The following is an 18,079-nucleotide window of genomic DNA, read 5'->3' as shown; positions in this document are numbered from 1 at the left end:
CACGAATAAATTTATTATTATTATTATTATTATTATTATTATTATTATTATTATTATTATTATTATTATTATTATTATTATTATTGATTTTGAGCCTCTGTGCTGTGCAGTCATCATCATCATTATAAATCACTGTCTCAAAGCCTGACCCCCCCCTTCTTGAAGAGAACCTGGATCCACGCCTGGTGCCATCAGTGTGTCATGTGGTGTCTGCTTTCCTGTACAAGCCTGTGCACAATTGCCCTGTTCTTGCAGTCAGTGTTCGTGATGCCATCTTCAAGTGCTCGGTGTGCTCAGCTGCCCAGAGCAGTAGACAAGCTGCCATTCTATGTGGCACTGAAGAAGTTGCGTGACCACCTGCGAGGGCACCTACCCATGCTGCACCCATCCGAGGTTACGTTCCCGGACGTTAAACTCAAGGTCTGTCTTTCTACCGTCTTGTATACTGCATCATGAAAGCCACGAGTGCAGCTTGGCAAATGTGCAGTGCAGACTGGCAGCAATAAGAAATAAGTGATTCCCTGACTTTTCTTGACTGAGGCTGCTGTCTTGCCAAATAGCTCGCAACTTGGGTCACTGGGTAGTCCATGGTTAAAAGGGTGACGATCATATCGAAGCCGTCGTTGGCAGGATAGAAGTATATGTGCGAATGTGGTTGGAGCATCGAGATGCTGTGCTGTGGAAGTCGGGTTCGAAAACAACCGTCAGAACAGCTTGGGTCACTGGATACCTAAAAGAAAATTTGAATTATGTGCCCAATGCAGGGATCGAACTGCTATCGCCCAGTGCGGCAGCTCGATCGATGCTCTAACCATTAGGCCATAATCGCACGTATACATCTATCATGCCAACGACAGCTGAATTCTTTTTTTATGAAAATAAAAGAAAGAGATGTAACACTATAAGGGTGATGGCTACTCCTCTTCGCATAGCAAAAACAACAATATATATGTATATATATATATGTACTAAGAATAGGAAAAGAAACAAGCTCCTAGGGCATAAAATTCACAGCACACAATCCTAGGTGAAGGCAAGTTGCACTACACTGAGTTCATAAACGGAGTCACAAACACACACACATGGCAGCTATCTTTTTGGGATGAGTGCCGCGTGTTCATGAGGATGGTGATTTCGATACTACGGCACATACCCACAAGAGGGAATTGGCCAACAAGCGACAGGTACATTTAAAATAAGTAAAAAGAAATACAGGGCAATACGAGAGCTGTCACATTCCGTAGCACAGGTGTGCGAGAGCACCTGTGCACATGCCAGTTTCCTTTACACCAAAGATGCAGGAATGAAATGGGCAAATTTAAGCATTTCATTTACCGCTTTATGAAAGCTTCGTTTCACATCGATTAGAAAATGTGCGTTGGATCCGCATAATGTTTTGATGTGTTAGCATTAGGAGTGTCGAGTGTTAGAGACATGTATAAATGTATATTGCAGTGAAGCTGTATACGGCTAGGTTCTGGCAGATCGCGTCCACGGACAAAACGATGCGTAGAACAACAAAGTAGGCCGATCCTGGTGATAGTGCAGAAAAGGTCCAGGCTCAATGGCACATACCTACCCCTGTGGGCTTGGGAACCTGTAACACGCCCTTGAACTACCCTTGTCACGTGTGGGACCCAAATAGACAAAAACAATACGCCGGAACGATGAACGCTGTTGCCCAAATGCTAGTCTATGACAATGTGTGTTGAAACGTCAGTGATAAAACGCAATAGTCTACCAACCAATAGCTGTGTCTCATTCTCTCTCGACATAGCCATTTCCCTAGAGACGTCATCAGTTGCCCCTGTATGGGACTCGGTATGGGTAAGACCCGTCTCGCTCGCTCCGAAGAGGAAAAGCACGCCTTCAAGGAGCGCCGGCGCGCTCAGCAGCATGAATGAATGCAAAAGCGACGAGAAGCTGAACGCGCAGTGCGCCAACGATCTGCGGCCGCTGGTGCAAGGTGGTGTGAATCTAGTCGCCTAAACTCGCTTTCACTCGTACATACAGCATTCGGCGCGCGGCGACGCAATGAAGTTGTGTGTTGTGTCTTTTCAACCATTTAACATAAACACCAAATTAAAAAACTTGAAATATAATTAAACAAAAGCAACAGCTTCGCTGGTCTTCCATCTTCACATAGTGGAAGGGCTCTGAATTAAGGTCGTTAATTCGACCCTCGTAAATTTGGAAAAATTGGATAATTCGGACTCTGCCTCTGGTCCTAGCAGGTGTATGCATTATTTAATACAATCAAACTCTCATTAATTCGGATTTATTTGGGTGCACATCGGTTAGTTCGGACAGCTCTCGGAGCTCAGTTAGCTTGGAGCGCTACTAAAGAGTAAAAATGGTGCCAGCGTGCAACCAAGACAAAGCGGCTGAGTCCGCATCGCAGTAGTCATCATCGGAAATCGTACGTGAATCACAGAACACCTATATAAACTTAGAGAAGGGAAACTGTACCTTCCACAGTGCAATGGAAATAAAGAGTAGCGGTGGCGTTGTGAACTAAAGTATGCGACCGAGAGATGGCGCTGGCAAAATCAAAACTAATATCATCATCATTACGTAGTGAGCAATACGGCTGCTGGCGGGGCTCGTTGCGGTGCTTGCTCGGTGGTTTTGGCCATTTTGTTATCGCTTTCGGGGCGGTATTCGTGTGTACGGCACTCTAACATGACTACAGATATCTTTATTATGTCGCCAGGTGACCGAGAGGCCTCAACTAGCAAAAAAAAAAAGAAAAAAAAACACTTGAAGCAAGTAAGCTTACATTGTTTATTGTTAGTGGTGAATGAAGCAGTACATACCCACAATTTTCGTACAGGTCAGGTGGACTTAATGCTGTCAGTCATTGAGTTTACAACATACAGAGAGACAGATAGCCATCTGCTTAATGGAATCGAAAGCTGAAATCAAGCGAAGTTTTCTCATCTTGTTCGATGTGCTGCTAAAGCATAGAGAACGAAGCTTTAGATAAAAACATTTATGCTGGGCTACCCTCGTACTTGTAGTTGCGTACAGTGTTGCTTGACATGTTTCGTACTATACGTGCATTGTCTGCATTCGACGATTTCAGGTAGATTTAAAGAAGAAACATAAAAAGTGCTTGGCCAAGATGTACTTTCAGTAAGATAAGCTCGAGCTGCAATGTCCCATTGTTTTCATAACACATTGGTGAGACGCACGAAGTGTAGAAGGAAAAAACACGTTATGCTAGATTTTACATCACATATTGTCTTCTCTCGATATTTCTGCTGCACATTTAGTGTTCAGGTGCGGTAGTAAAGGCTTTGACACAAGTGGAGTACTCGTAGGAAAGCAAGGAAAATTATGGAGACAACAGTGCTCAAAAGGACTTCTGCAAATATTGTGTGAATAAACAAGGATGCTAAATAAACATATAAGTAAGCCCAATTAATGCTCACGGATCCTGGGAAAATGCAGTTTATGGTTTCATGTTGAAAACACATCTTGGTTTGTGTATTCCGCCAAGGCAAAGAGGTTGCAAAGGAAATAAACACTTCAATTGAGTAACAGAAGTGAGCAAGGGAAGCCTCAGCCTGGAGCCAACGTATTCGTTAGGGCCGCGACGAAGACAAGTTCCCACGCTGAGGCTTCTCTTGCTTGTCCACTGTTGATTGGCTGAATGTTAAGCAAAGCTTACTCTGAGTATATTTCAAACATTTTTTGCAAACACACTGTGCTCAGGTTTGTCATCTGCTGTTTGAAGAGAAAGAAATATTGTTTTTAGTGATTTGTCATGTTTCAGAAGTGTGGAGTAGGCCAGTTGTGTGAACTTGCCTTTTCTAGCTATCTCTTACAATGCGGGGCTAGCCTAGTTATTGTTTTTATGCAAACTGTACATGAGCCTTCTGTAGTTAACAAATGTGAAATAATGTGCGTATCCCGATCTAATTCTAATCCTAGCACTTACCATTTTAACAATGAGGATGACCTGAAAGGAGCTACGCATTCTTCCGGGTCACAGTAACTAGAACGTCTTTCAAAAAATCTACTCGGAAAACATTTGGCCGAAGGGTTGCATGTTGAGACCTTTCTACGGCAGCTATGATGCCTACAGGGACGCCAGCAACAAAATAATGTAACTTCTTTTCTAACCTCAATGATGAAGTGCTCTGTTTTCTCCCAAAATGTTCGTGGTCTATGCACAAAAACCTCTTGTTTCTATGAGAACGTGCTAGCCTGCTTATACCATGTTATATGCTTAACGGAAACTTGGCTTTGCAACTGTCTAAGAATTACTTTCCGCCGGAATACACAGTTCATAGATGCAACCATGTGTATGACACGCATGTTAAATACGGCGACGGTGTGCTAATTGTCGTGCGGAACAATCTTAGCGTTTTAAAGCGTGCAGACCGTGAGATTATACCAGAAACTCTGTGGGTTGAAATTTCTGTTAAAAGCGGCAAAAATTTGTTTATCTGCGCAGCCTACGTCCCTCCTAACATAAGTAACGCGCAGATTTCTAAGCATATGAATGACTTAGTTGAAGTTATTGATGTAGCAAAATATAATATCCTGATAGCTGGCAATTTCAATGTTCTGTCTATTGTTTGAGATTCCTCACGCGCGACATCCGTATCTTTATCATCCCCTCGCTGTGATGCGCTGTTCTTCTTTATCGAATTTCTTGGATTAACGCAGTTTAACAAGGTCATAAATGCCACTAGAAATGTTTTAGATCTGATTCTGGCTAATTGCTGTGTTTTTGAGTTTTCAGTTGCTGTTAGCGGTTTAGTTCCTGTTGACCATTGGCATATTCCCCTCGAATTTGCTATTTTTCTAGAGGCGATTCATGTGTCGAGTAAGCCGGTGTGATCATTTGTTTTTCCGAACGCTGAATATTTAGGTCTTTACCACTATTTGAATGATGCCACTATTTGAATAATGCACAGAGTTTGTGCATTAGCAAGAAGGAGCATGCTACATTGTTTTTGTTCTGGTCGTCATGGCTATGATGACTACAAAAGAAACAAGTTGGGACTCGACATGTTGCTTCTCCGATTGTCATAAAATGCCTTTAAAAGCAAGTAAGCTTGTATGTCAAATTTTAGCATTCCCGCTCAGTACGATACAAAACTATAAACTGTAGACTGCTGCTTTCCTGATAGGGCTCATACCCCTCTATCTGGTAAACTTGCAAACATTTCATGGCGAGGCACGTAGTTCAAGAGGACCTGTTATCATCATGGTGACCGTTGAGCTTCTTATGGCTTGGCGTGGGCAGCTTGCAAACCAATAATCTCTCTTTTGTCCGTCTTCCTGAAAAGAGAAATGATGAAGCCATGACAGACATGCAAGCAAAAAAAAAAAAAAAAAAGGTGATACAGAATTTAGTGCAATAAATTAACAAATTATGGTTCTAGGTGAAGTGTTCAGAAATATACCTTGTGAGGATTCGGGCCCTTGATGTCATTTGGAGTAGTGACACATTCACTGTTGACTTGTACATCCAGAGACAATATAGTCCAAAAGGATGAACAAATATGAGCGGTATCTTTGAGGCTGGAGTCGAAAGAAAAAAAGAACCTCAATTACAATGTTATGGAAGGGTGGGTGAGTTAGTGATTCATGTCTGACTAAGAACAGTGCACAAAACGCTTCATGACAGAAAACCAAACACACCGAACACTGTTTTGCATTTGCATTTCCTTCAATGATGTCCTTGTGTGGGCTGTGCTAAGTCAAGCCTCGATTAAATGACAATTGTTTCTGCCGGATAGTAGTAATAAACAGAAATTTTATTATGTCTGAAATGCAATTAATCTAACTATCACCAAAAGAACATTTGCCACTAATGTGCATTGAATTTATCAAGGTGTATCATTTATGCAGAAACAGCCAAAACTGTTTATTATTTATGCTGTACCTCATGTAAGGAATTTTAGCAACGTAGCAAAATAACAAGAGCCTCATTTGAATAGCATTTGAAGAGAAATAACTTTATAATTAGTTCTATTTTCCAATTTTAAGAAATTACTACAGGAATCTGTTTTATCCGCCACACACACAAAGAAATTCAAAGTTGAAAATGCGGAGCACTGCTTTTTTACTCACCGGTGCACACGCCCAGAGGCTGCAAGGTTAATCCACTTTTGTGGGTAGTCTCCAAGCAGACAGTGCTAACTTCCAGCGATGAATTTTCGCGCTGACTAGCAAATGTTTTTTCAAGCATTACGCAGCCAGACATGGCAGATTCCGCCGTCCATGCAGCCGTTATGCCAGTGAAACGCCACAGCTGATAAAATTCACCGTCTTTAATCACGTTCGCCTGGTGGTGGCTATTGAATGTTGGACACATAAACATTATTGTTGCCTACTTGAAACGAACGTGCGTGATGCTGCTCAAGGAAACAACCACCCGGTTCGTAAATTTTACCGCCGTACATTTTGAATCGATAAACGTCATGGACTGCAATCTATACCAGTGGGCTGCTGCTTATCACATGTCAGTGAGGTCTCAAAACCTTTATTCAAGTAATAAAGCGCAGACTTTAATAACATAAGTCCAATGGTCTGCTTACTTTCTAAAAAATGACATGCTAACTATGTTTGTCGGTTATTATAGATAAAATATATAGCCGTGTTAAGTGCCCCTAGCAGAAAAGATACAAGTCAAAGTATGCGACCAAATTATTGTAGCTCCACTTGCACACTTCATGCTTGAACATACCGTGGTTGATTTTTCACCCTCTGTGACAATCACTGGAACATGAGAGTGTGAGGGGCCTGCGGTGAAAGACAGCAGAGCCAGAACGTTTTATGCCTATTTGTGCCTTTAAAACCTTTATTCTTGCATTTACTGCCGCGTGTAACATTGTGTTGGCCATGTGCCTTTATAACTGTGTAGTCACCATCCATGATCACGTTGATAGCCACCATGGTTTCGTCCACAGCGGTAGTGGCAAACAGTAGTTTCATTTTGACTTGGTGTATGCATCGGCTGCTTGCCTTCAAAACTTCTTAGTCTCCATTCATGATTGCATCGATAGTGGCTGCGGTAGAGTGACCTAGAATAATAGGGGAGTGTTCAAAGCGCCGGTTCCGGCGAGGGCTTTTTTCTGGGAACTGTTGTGCCGCGCCGCTGCTGCTCCGGACCCGTGGGCTTTCAGCGCTCGCGAAGCACATGGAAAGCGAGGGTTGTCTGTTTCTTGCGTTCAGTTTCCACGCAAAGCACTTAATGTCTATTTATCTTCAACAGTGTGGTGCTGCATGCAGCCTACCCATTGAAGTAACCGAGACATCGGTTGTGATGACAAAGAATCAGCCTTTATTCTCCGCTGAGCAACTAATATATATAGGGCCGGTGTGACATCACCCGCCACAACAGATAACGGCTTACGCGGTGACACACTGGGAGACCAACAGCAGGCGGCACTATCACTGCTCGCCGGCTGGCGTTATCACGTTACCACATCTTGTCCCTCATTAAATGAAGGTATCATTTCACTTGCGAGAGTCCTCATGTTGGAAATGGTCTGGTGGCTTCCACACCCTGGTGCTACGACGAGGTGCTGGGTTGTCCGTACTCTTAGGCGAACTGGGCACTGTAGTGGGAGGTGAAGTCACTTCGGGGTGTGCCGGAGCCGCCGGAGCCGTGGGGGGTTGCATTGTGGCATGTTCGCTTGGTTCACTTTCTGACGGAAGTGGAACCGGTTGCGAGAGTGCTGCGGTCTCGTGGTCCGTGCCCAAAGGCACCGGAGGTGTGGAAGGCGCTGGCTCTGCTGGACCTATTCGTTGTTCAGGTCTCTCCACTTCGCATGCTCTATGCTCTCGTAGATGTGTCAGCATGTGAAGGCCACAGGTGATCGGCATGTACAGACCGAAACTAGTTGTGCACTTTCACCACATACGTCACCGCACTGACCACTTGAGTCACCACTGCCTCCTGGCACGACACCTGTTCTCCGCGCACAGTTTTTACATAGACGCGATCACCAACATGAAACACACGTTCAGCACCACGCCTCTTGTCACACTGTTCTTTCACACACTCTTGTTTATCCCGCATAGCATGACCAAAATCGGGTTTCAATAAAGAAAGCTTCGTGCACGGTTGCCTTTTCAAACACAACTGTGCCGGCGATTGCCCTGTGACACTGCTGGGAGTGTTTCGATATGCACAAAGAAATTTGTCAACTCATTCTTGGAATGAAGTGCAACTATCCGAATAGTTCTCTTCCAGAACTTGTTTTAGCAATGCTCGCTTGATAGTCTGCACCATGCGTTCTGCCGCCCCATTCGATGTAGCGTGATACGGTGGAATGCGAACGTGTTTCACACCATTAGCCGACAAGAAGTCCACAAATTCGGCGGGCGTGAACTGCGGTTCGTTATCGCTGACCAACGTTTCCGGGAGTCCGTAAGCGGCGAATGCGCCTTGAATTTTTTCAATTGTCTTAGAGGCAGTCGTGGAAGTCATAGGCCACACTTCCACCCATTTCGAGTATGCGTCGACTAAGACCAAAAACACATTCGCATCTTTTACAGCAAAATCTACATGCACTCACGACCAACATTTTGCCGGGCACGTCCACAGGTGCAAAGGTACTGTTTCAGCATCGGGCTGAACTGCCTGACAAATCTTACATCGTTGAACATACTGTTCGATACCCTGGTTCATTGCTGGCCACCACACAAAACTTCTTGCCAGCATTTTCATGTGGCTGGCCCGTGGGTGCTCTTCATATAACAAGTTTAGCACTTGATTGCGCAGGGAATTGGGAATAATGACTCTCGAACCCTATGTGACACAACCTTGTTCAAGCGACAGTTCCCACCACCTGATGTCGTAAGGCTTCAAATCCTCTGCGCAGTCGCTTGGCCAGCCATTCATTGTAAATTCGGCCACACGGGACAAGATTAGGTTTCTTTTTGAGGCCTTTGCTATCGTTTCCGCGGTTAATGGAAGGCATTCAAAAACTGTCAAGCTTTCGAATGGCTCTTCTATGCTGCAATCTGCACATGGAAGTCTCGACAGAGCATCCGCCACCTCTACATTTTTTCGCGTCAATACTTCAGCTGATATTTGTAAGCTGGAAGCATCATCGCCCATTGTTGCATGCGGGCTGCGGCTATGCTAGGCACTGGTTTATCTTGCCCAAGAATGCCTAAGAGCGGCTGGTTGTCTGTGTACAGAGTGAATGTCCTTCCGTACAAGTAGCGGTGAAATTTCTTCAACTCAAAAATCAAAGCAAGGGCCTCGCGTTCACACTGCGCATAGTTTTTTTCTGCTGGTATCATCATTCGCGTCACATATGCGACCGGCCGCTCGCCTTCCGCTGTCTCGTGAAAGATAACCGCCCGAGCCCGTACGATGATGCGTCACACAACGTACCGATCGGCTTTTCTACATCGTAGAAAGTTAAGACGCGGGTGCTTGTGAGCAGCCCCTTCGTCGCGGCGAAAGCGTCGCTGTGTTCCTTTGTCCAAGACCACTTTTCCTCCTTTCTTAGGAGCCTGTAAAGTGGCTCTGCGATTGTTGAGACATTGTTCAGGAATTTTGCATAAAAATTTAACATTCCCAAGTACGCCTTTAGTTCCGTCTTTGTGGTAGGCTCAGGTGCTTGCAAGATTGCATTTTTCTTTGTTTCGGTCGGGTAGATTCCGTCTGTGTTTACCTTGTGTCCCAAGTACGTCACGAAATCTTGGAAAAAACGGCACTTGCCTTCATTTAACATGATGTTGTAATCACGGAACCACCCCAAGACATGCTCGAGTGTCTTTTGGCAATCAGCTGAGTCCGGAACCGCCATGATAACGTCGTCTATGTAACATCCGACGTTTGGTATGCCCCTTAATACTGTATCCATTAGGGACTGAAAAATTGCAGGCGCACTGGCCACCCTGTACGGAAGGTGTTGGAACTCAAAAAGACCCAAGCTCGTGTTAATTGTCAACAGTGGTCTGGATTCCGGACTGAGAGGCACTTGTTACGCGGATGATAAATCCAGAACGCAAAACACCTTGCCACTTGCAATGCTTGAGTACAAATCTTCTGGTCTCGGCAGTGGATAATGATCGGTATTTAACCAGTTCACTCGAGAAAACGGAGTGAAATTTCTCTTTGAGTGCCTGCACCCTGCCTTCACAACTTATGTTTCCTATTTCTTGCCAGTCTAGTTTGAGACATTCAAGCCAATTGCAACCCAATAACACAGGAAGTCGTCTGCCTTCGTCTTTCACTGCAACAACTGGCAAGGTCACTCGCAGGTTATTGTGTTTGACCACTACTTTACACTGTCCTTTAAGCTGCAGCTGCTCCCCTGTATACGTAAGCAACGATACTTGGGACGGGGTGCACCTTACGTGTGGAAAAGTCGCCTTGTACACGCTTTCTGGAACTATCGTCATGGCTGCGCCTGTGTCAATCTGCATCTGCAGTGGTCTGCCTTCTACCTCCACGCTGACCTCGTAACAGGACTGTGCCATATTGATGAAATGATATACTCCCTGCTCTGTTTCTTCCTCCGCACATTCTACCGCGTTAGTTCGTTTGCTCCGCCTAGGCTCATTTCGACACATTTTCTGCAAATTCCCTATTTTGTTGCATCTGCGGCACCTAAACTCTTTGTACCTGCGCTTATTTGAGGAATGGTTCTTGCCACATAGCTCGCATTTACTGTTCGGGCGAGACTGACTAGAAGTGCCGTAGTCTTCCTTTTGCTCTCTTTGCTGATTCTTTACAGCATTGCCATCCACAACCTTCATTATGGCGGAGTCACGTGCTGCTAACTCTCGGGCCAAAGCAATTTTGCATGCATTCTCAAACTTCAAATTTTCCTTGGGGAATAACGCATGCTGGCTGTCCTTATTTCTTACCCCCGCCACCAGCCTGTCCCTCAAGGCGTCATTCAAAAACTCGCAAAAATCGCATTTTCTAGCCAGGTGCTTCAGCTCTACAATAAAGTCTTCGACACTTTCTTGTTCGTGTTGAACACGCCTGTTGAATTTGCACCGTTCAGCTATAACTGAACTCGAAGGACTGCAATGACCTTTAAGCAGCTGTTTCACCTCGGCAAATATTTTGTCAGCAGGCGTGTCCGGCACGACCAAACTTTTGAGCACTTCATACGTTTCTGCACCAAATGCAGTAAGGAACACTGGTAAACCGTTTTCCTGTTTTACATCATTTGCACTAATGGAAAGCTCAAAGCGTTCAAGGTATGACTCAAAGTTCTGAGTTCTTGGATGAAACTTACTTAACTTGCCCAAGTGCGACATTTTGCAGAGGCGAAGGCACTCAACAAGTCTGCGTTTCACGAGCGTGGCTTACTGAGTTGCATAATGGTGGCGTTGGGGCGTTTCTTGCAAGTCCGGCGAAGAACCCCAATGTTCGTGGGAATGCTTGCATAATCCGAGAGCAGGTGCAGCATTTCGTCTGTCACTCCAGCCGTACGCACTGCCTGACTGAGCCTCTAGCATTCGTTCCTAGGCTACGTGGGCCGCCGACCCGCCTCGTCGCCACATGAAGTAACCGAGACACCGGTTGTGATGACAAAGAATCAGCCTTTATTTTCCGCTGAGCAACTAATATATATAGGTCCAGTGTGACGTCACCCGCCGTAACAGATAACAGCAGGTGGCACTATCGCTGCTCGCCGGCTGGTGTTATCACGTTACCACACCCATCTTTGAGCGTCGTCTTTGTGCTTGGGCAGCAAGAGAATGCAAAAACTAACGTGTCAAACTCATCAGCGCGGCCTAGCTCCGGTGCTAGAGTTCGGGAATGGTAATGTGGTAACTGTGCGTGCGTAGAAACGCGCTAAATGAGCCCGCGCAAGGAAAGAACGCAAAAAACAGTATTCGCATGGGTATGCGAGCAATAGCACCATGCTTGCAAGAATAAGAGTAATGAAAAAAGTTAATTATTCACGCAATCAATTGAAATACTTATGTGCGTGCAGTGACCGCTTCACTCACCACTACGCGCTTTTCACTCACGATCAGTAGTGGTTTACAACCATATGCACATGTATTTATTCGATAATATTTTTAGCCTTAACAATACTTTATTATGAACAGAGCACAGTGAGAAGGTGGAAGGAGAAAGAGCAGAGACGGCCCTAACGCCGCAATATTGTTGGCTTATTTCGCTTCAAAGATAGCGTACACGAACAATTCTTGCTGTATGCTATCTCTTCAATACAAACTTTGCGCACTATGTACCTTAAGTTCACCATGAGCGAAGCTTGCTTCAAATTCAGACATTCGAAAGAAAAGCCATTGCAACCAATAGGTAAACAAACATAAAAAATAGGTAAACAAATATATCTTCTTCTACATTGAAATGAATAGATAGCTACTACTGGCCTAGCCATTTACTCATTTGTTGTATAAAAGTTATTGCTGCAATAGCCTTGTTTTAAAAATCCGTGAATTCTCTCTGAAATTACCAATATGTAACTTCTCATGATATCGTAGTTTTTTAAAATTATATTTATAGATACTGCAGGCCCTTCTCGGGCCCATGCAGGAGTGGATATACTTAGAATACAAACAATAGAAGTAAATTTAAATGAATTACTTGACATAGTTGCAAAAATATAATACATACAAAAGTGGAAAAACATGGCAATACACTGGACATAGATGACAGAAATGAATGCTCGAACAAGAGAATATCATCAACTCAGGAGTGTACTCCACTATTGGACTCGAATTTCAACAAAAGTTGATATTACTAATACATTGAACAAATGATTCCAATGAGACGGAATTCACTGCCTCATCAGATAACGTATTCCAATAATAAATTGCACGAGGAAATAAAGAGAACTTGTGAACATTAATGTGGCTGACTGGTTGTCTAATAGTTTTACTGTGATGAGTTCTCTCTGATCGTTTGAAAGGATCCTCAAGATATTGTTCCCGTGATGGCTTGAAGTTCTCATGATAAAGTTGGTAAATAAATGTTAATCTAGATATGATCCTGCGCTGCTCAAGTTTTTGTAAGTTGGCCCTATTACGTAAGTTGCTGACACTAGAGTGATGGGAGTAATCAGAATAAATAAAATGGAAAGCTAAATTCTGTACTCTTTCGATTTTATTAATCAAGTATTGTTGGCAAGGGGTCCAAATAACAGATGCATACTCCAATTTTGGTCGTACTAGAGCTTTGTATGCATTTAGTTTTACTGCAGGAGGGGTATTGTGCAGTTTCCTTTTCAAAAACAACAATTTCTGTAGTGCACCCCAACAGACATTTTCAACATACGGTTCCCAATTGAAGTTACTCGTAAGTGTGATGCATAATTATTGCTTAACGTGTGATTTTTTACGGAAACTAATAAGCATTCATGGCGCGTGACGATGTTTGCGCTTGCATTATATTGAGTGGAAAATTGTCTTGAAAATTACTGTCTTTGATGCACTACAAATATCGCTATTGATTCTACATATCCCTAAAATAGTTACCTTCAATAACAGTAAAACACGAAAAGTTTATGTTCCGGTGATTAGTTGCCTCGTTCACGTAACTACAAGTACTTAATTATTGATCATGAAGTAGATTTGCTGTGTGCAAACCAGCGAGCATATGCAATAAATATTCCTAAAATTACTTTCATGTTAAAATTCATTGTGTTTGTGCTCTTGCAACACAAGAAGGCGACAGACGAGTTGCACATCCATAATGCATCACGTTCGTTTTCTGATGTTCGCTCGTAATTATGAAATGAGGCATATGCACACAACGTTTCACTGTTAGCGTTTCATTTATTTTAGTTTGTCTTGTTTTTTGCCAAGTATATTTTTTGCGGACCCTTTACCTACATGCCATGGTAGCTGAGTGGCTTTGGTAGGTTGGACTGCTAAGCTCGAGGATGCGGGTTCGATGCCTGGCCACGGCGGCTTACATTTCGATGGAAGCGAAATGCATAAAACACCCGTGTACATAGATCGTTAATCGTGACGTGAATGCAAGTATGTCACGTTACTGATGCCATGACCCATCAGTCATCTTAGTCACACATTTGTGCCTTTCCACGCTATACTTTGGTATACTAAATTAACGAGACGCGAGAGTTATGTTGTTTGTATTTAGTTTTGGTACTGCTGCCCCGCCGACGGATACATTCCGCTTCCAAAGAGCCCAATAAGGGATTTTGCCTTAATAATGAAACAGCAGAGCGCGGGAGGCAGTCCTTTAAAACAAATCAAATGCATGAAATAAAAGAAAGAAAATTATAGGGTGTAAATGTGTTAGCATGAGCTAGCCATGTGTGCTACGTTCTCCTGGTTATCATCGCGATCTCCAGCTTATTTTCTTCTACAGCACGTTCACGTTGCTCATTCCATGCATTTAACTAAATGAAGTAAGCGCGCGGAATGCGTTACTCAAACAGCCGCGTAAGCGCGGATCAAGCGAGCTAGAAGGATACAGACAAAATACCCGTATTTACAGACGGCAAACGCATTCTCTGTGCAGTGAGTCACTGCGGTGACGTGGTACTTAATATACCCCAAGTTATCGCGGTGTTGGCTAATAGCAACCAAAATATCATAAAGTAAGCCTGTTTTCTTATATTTTGGGGCTTGCTTTGGACAATACGATTTTTGAATGATACGTTTTATTTTCTGGTTCCCGCGAAGATCGTATCAACGAGGTTTCACTGTACACGATTCACAAGTGCTTGCCAAATGCATTGCATAACATTGATTCCCACATTGTGTAGGATCTGCATATCCTTTTTCTTGGTGATCGGATTTATTTTTTCTAGGTTGAGACAAAGGAAGAGCCATGTGATGATGAAGATGCAGCCACAAATGAATCGGACCCTTTTTCTACAGAAGGCACAGATGACGGAAGCTCGGGATATGATGGAAGCAACACTTTTCATGTGCAGGTACGTGTGCTGTCTTGTGCTGCTTTCACTTATAACTGCGCATGCATTCCTTTTTGCTTCTTCCTCTTCCTAAAATGGGTCCCTGAAACTGTTTTTGTCCTACGCCTACACAAAAAGAGGTTATCTCTCAAGGAATGCTTTCTCACAAGAATTTCGTGCCAGTGTGCTATAACACAGGTACAAGTGGTTAAACATTACCCTCCCCTCAAGCCCTGCCGTTCCTCCTAATCTCTTACACTGTGTGGCCATCGCTATGTCCCACCTCCTTCAAGCGGTGACACAAGTGTTGTCTACTTTTGGTTTATTTGAACCGAGTGTGTTCTCACGTCTCTTCCCTAAGGAGTTTTTATCATTATGCGTGGTCTAAATGGAGTGAAATCAAGCAAACTGCGTGCGGCAGATGTAGACGCAGCGGCACTATGCACAATGTGGGCTGGCTTTTCTTCTTTAATGCTGCATAAAGCAAAAGAGACTGATGTCGCTATGGGTGTTCGCCGCATTGCTGCGAGCATATATGCAATGTTGTGGGGTCTCGCTCGTGCTCTTAGGACAAAGGGACGACACAGTAGTGCAAACAAACAAAAGGGCATTTATTGCACCTTTCATACACTAATACACACTAGCCGAATTACTACCAATAGAACATTCACATGGGCGTGCCACAAATCGAGGAAGTCTGACTCACCGCGACCCGATAGCAAGTGAATATGTTCGCCCCATGTTGTGACACCATCGCCTAGTCGTTCACGTGTACGGTCACGCGAACGGTGGCGCGTTCGAACGATCCGTGTTCGTCCATACCGGTGTCCTGCTCTTAGCCTCGCGAGACAGTCCTGCGAAGCAGGCCGGCGCACTTGTGAAGCGTTCGTACGTGTTGGTCGCCGATCCCAAGCCAAAGAGGAAGCGCCTTCAACCTTTTTCTCCCAAGTCACCCCGCCGTTCGGTGGCGTTAGCATTGCAACACTCGCGCCATCTCTTGCAATGCGCCGCAACCACCACGACCGCCACCGGCACTTAGCCACGCGGTAGCCGCTGTAGCCGTTGGTGACTGCCAGCTCTTTTCCCAGCCGCCGAGGGTTGCGAGCCGGACACAGGTGGCCGCCGAAATTGCTGCGCCGAACTGGCCACAGGCATCTGCATCGCCTGGGGTAGCTTGATTGTAGTCCGGGGCAGCAGTGCTGACGATGTGCAGGTGACAGCAAACCAGGGGTGACTCCGCTCATGCTGCATACACTCAACGCACTCGACAAACACTAAAGTAGTGCAAGGGAGAGGAATTCGGCATACGCATCGCGCACGTGGTACGATGTCCAATTCGGCTAGCAAAATTTCGGGCACGAGTAATTTCGTGCGAGGCGAACTAATGAGGGAAGCAATATATACGACACCTCAACACCACGGTCCACCAGGTTGTGTCCCTCAACGTGCGACAGGCGGCTTTGTAAAGCCTTAGGCCTTATGCGTCGCTACCCTGACAACAACCGGCATCCATAAACAAAAAAAAACAAAAAAAAAACAAAATGGGCACAACAGGCAGCCGCAAGGAGACGTTAGCTCTGTGAGGTGGTCCTACCCCACTTGGTGCACACAGCATCCGAGTTGACAGCGCCCACCATCCCAGACGGTGTCGGAGTGCCCGGTGCCAGGCCGCAATACCAGTCAGCCCGTAGCGGCACCCGTGGCCCGCGGCCACCCGGCTCCCTGAGCCGCGACTTCCTAAGTCAAAGAGAAAGAAGAAGCTAATTACATAAGAAATTCAGACCACCCACGAGGCTTCCGTACTCACTCGCTTCAGGCTTGCCAATGCTCCGCGGGCATTAGGCCTCGCTCGCCCAGGATGCAGACTACGTGGCTCTCGTGCTGACGAATGTACTTCAACAAAACACTCGCGAAAAGGCTAGCATGTTGAAAAGTTCAAACACGCTACAGCAACCGTCGCCTTGTTCAAGAAAGCACGCCGCCGACACTAGCGATTAAAATCCACGCTAGGACTACGCTTCAGTTGAAACAAAGGTTGTCTCGAACCGAGCAAAACTTAAAATTATCGTCCGATGCCCCAAGAGGCCCCACGTTGTCATGTTGCCGACCGCCGTGTTGCCAGCCAGTGTTACCGCCATGTTGCTGTTGAAAGTGATCTGCAAATGTGACAACTTTAGGGTCAGTTGAAACACGGTCGGCCTGCCACCGCTTGCGTTGCTGCTCCGTCCTCCTCGCACAGTGTTCGGCAACTCGATCACGAAAAGAACCCGGGACCTCCATAGCGCGCACACAACCTGTAGAAACTGCCAGAGGAAGTTGATCTAGCGCGCTTCATAAAGCGAGTCCCGACAACACGCTTACTGGGTATGCACATCCAGGAGAACAATGGCATAAAGGAAGCCTCAGACAAATTAAATCACGTAACAAGAAGCATCACATCACTGATTGCCAGAGTAGTGCGCAGCAAAAATGGCTTCACAGAGGATAAAACCATAAGATTGGTACAAGCCCTCGTTATCAGTCATGTCACGTACGCACTCCCGTATCAAGTTAAGCACAAGACTGAGACCGAGCGCATGGACACTTATAAGAATGGCGTACAAGACAGCTTTACAGCTACCGTCAGGCACAAGCACAAAGAAATTACTAGCGCTAGGGGTATACAACACCTTCGAGGAGCTGGCAAACACCATGCTCAGCGCAGAGGGAGCGCCTCAACAAGACTAAACAGGGAAGGCGCTTTCTTCAACGCCTAGGATACCCGCTAACACCCCAGTACTACGAAGAAAAAACACAACTCCTCCCTAACCAAATTAGAGAAAACATATAGTAGACCCTATCCCCAAGAACATGCACCCAATTCACGATCAAGGCAGGAGAGCAGCGTGTGCCCGCCGCATATTGCACAAACGCTGTTTCAGAGACCCAGATGCATACTACACAGACGCTAGCCCGTATCCCTCGTCGCCACGACGCGAGACGAAACACAATCACCGTTGTCAATCAGGGGAACCTCGTTGCCTCTGCCTCCATCCGCGCCACATGCAGCGCAGCAGCAGAAGCAGAAGCGATCGGTCTCGCACTTCGTGACGCCGAGAGCAAGCAAAGGTCCGCTCGCGCCCTTACGGACTCGCAAGCGGCGTGTCGTTTATACCTGAATGGAACACTTCCTATGCAAGCCATTCGAATCCTGGGCCGCTCACTAGAGGGGACTCACGGGA

General features: G+C 45.3%; 1 protein-coding gene across 2 annotated transcripts in view; it reads left to right on the top strand.

The window, feature by feature from the left end:
- Positions 1 to 18,079, top strand: part of LOC119431365 (uncharacterized) — a 233,188-nt gene that overhangs the window by 197,671 nt on the left and 17,438 nt on the right. For both annotated transcript variants that reach the window (XM_049657258.1, XM_049657257.1), the window contains exons 11-12: positions 256 to 420; positions 14,754 to 14,879. In XM_049657258.1, coding sequence (XP_049513215.1) covers positions 256 to 420; positions 14,754 to 14,879 — 291 coding nt within the window. The remainder of the gene's footprint in view (positions 1 to 255; positions 421 to 14,753; positions 14,880 to 18,079) is intronic.

Source organism: Dermacentor silvarum, chromosome 10 (genome assembly GCF_013339745.2).
Source record: "Dermacentor silvarum isolate Dsil-2018 chromosome 10, BIME_Dsil_1.4, whole genome shotgun sequence".
NCBI lineage: Eukaryota > Metazoa > Arthropoda > Arachnida > Ixodida > Ixodidae > Dermacentor > Dermacentor silvarum.
This window is presented reverse-complemented; position numbering and strand designations above follow the sequence as displayed.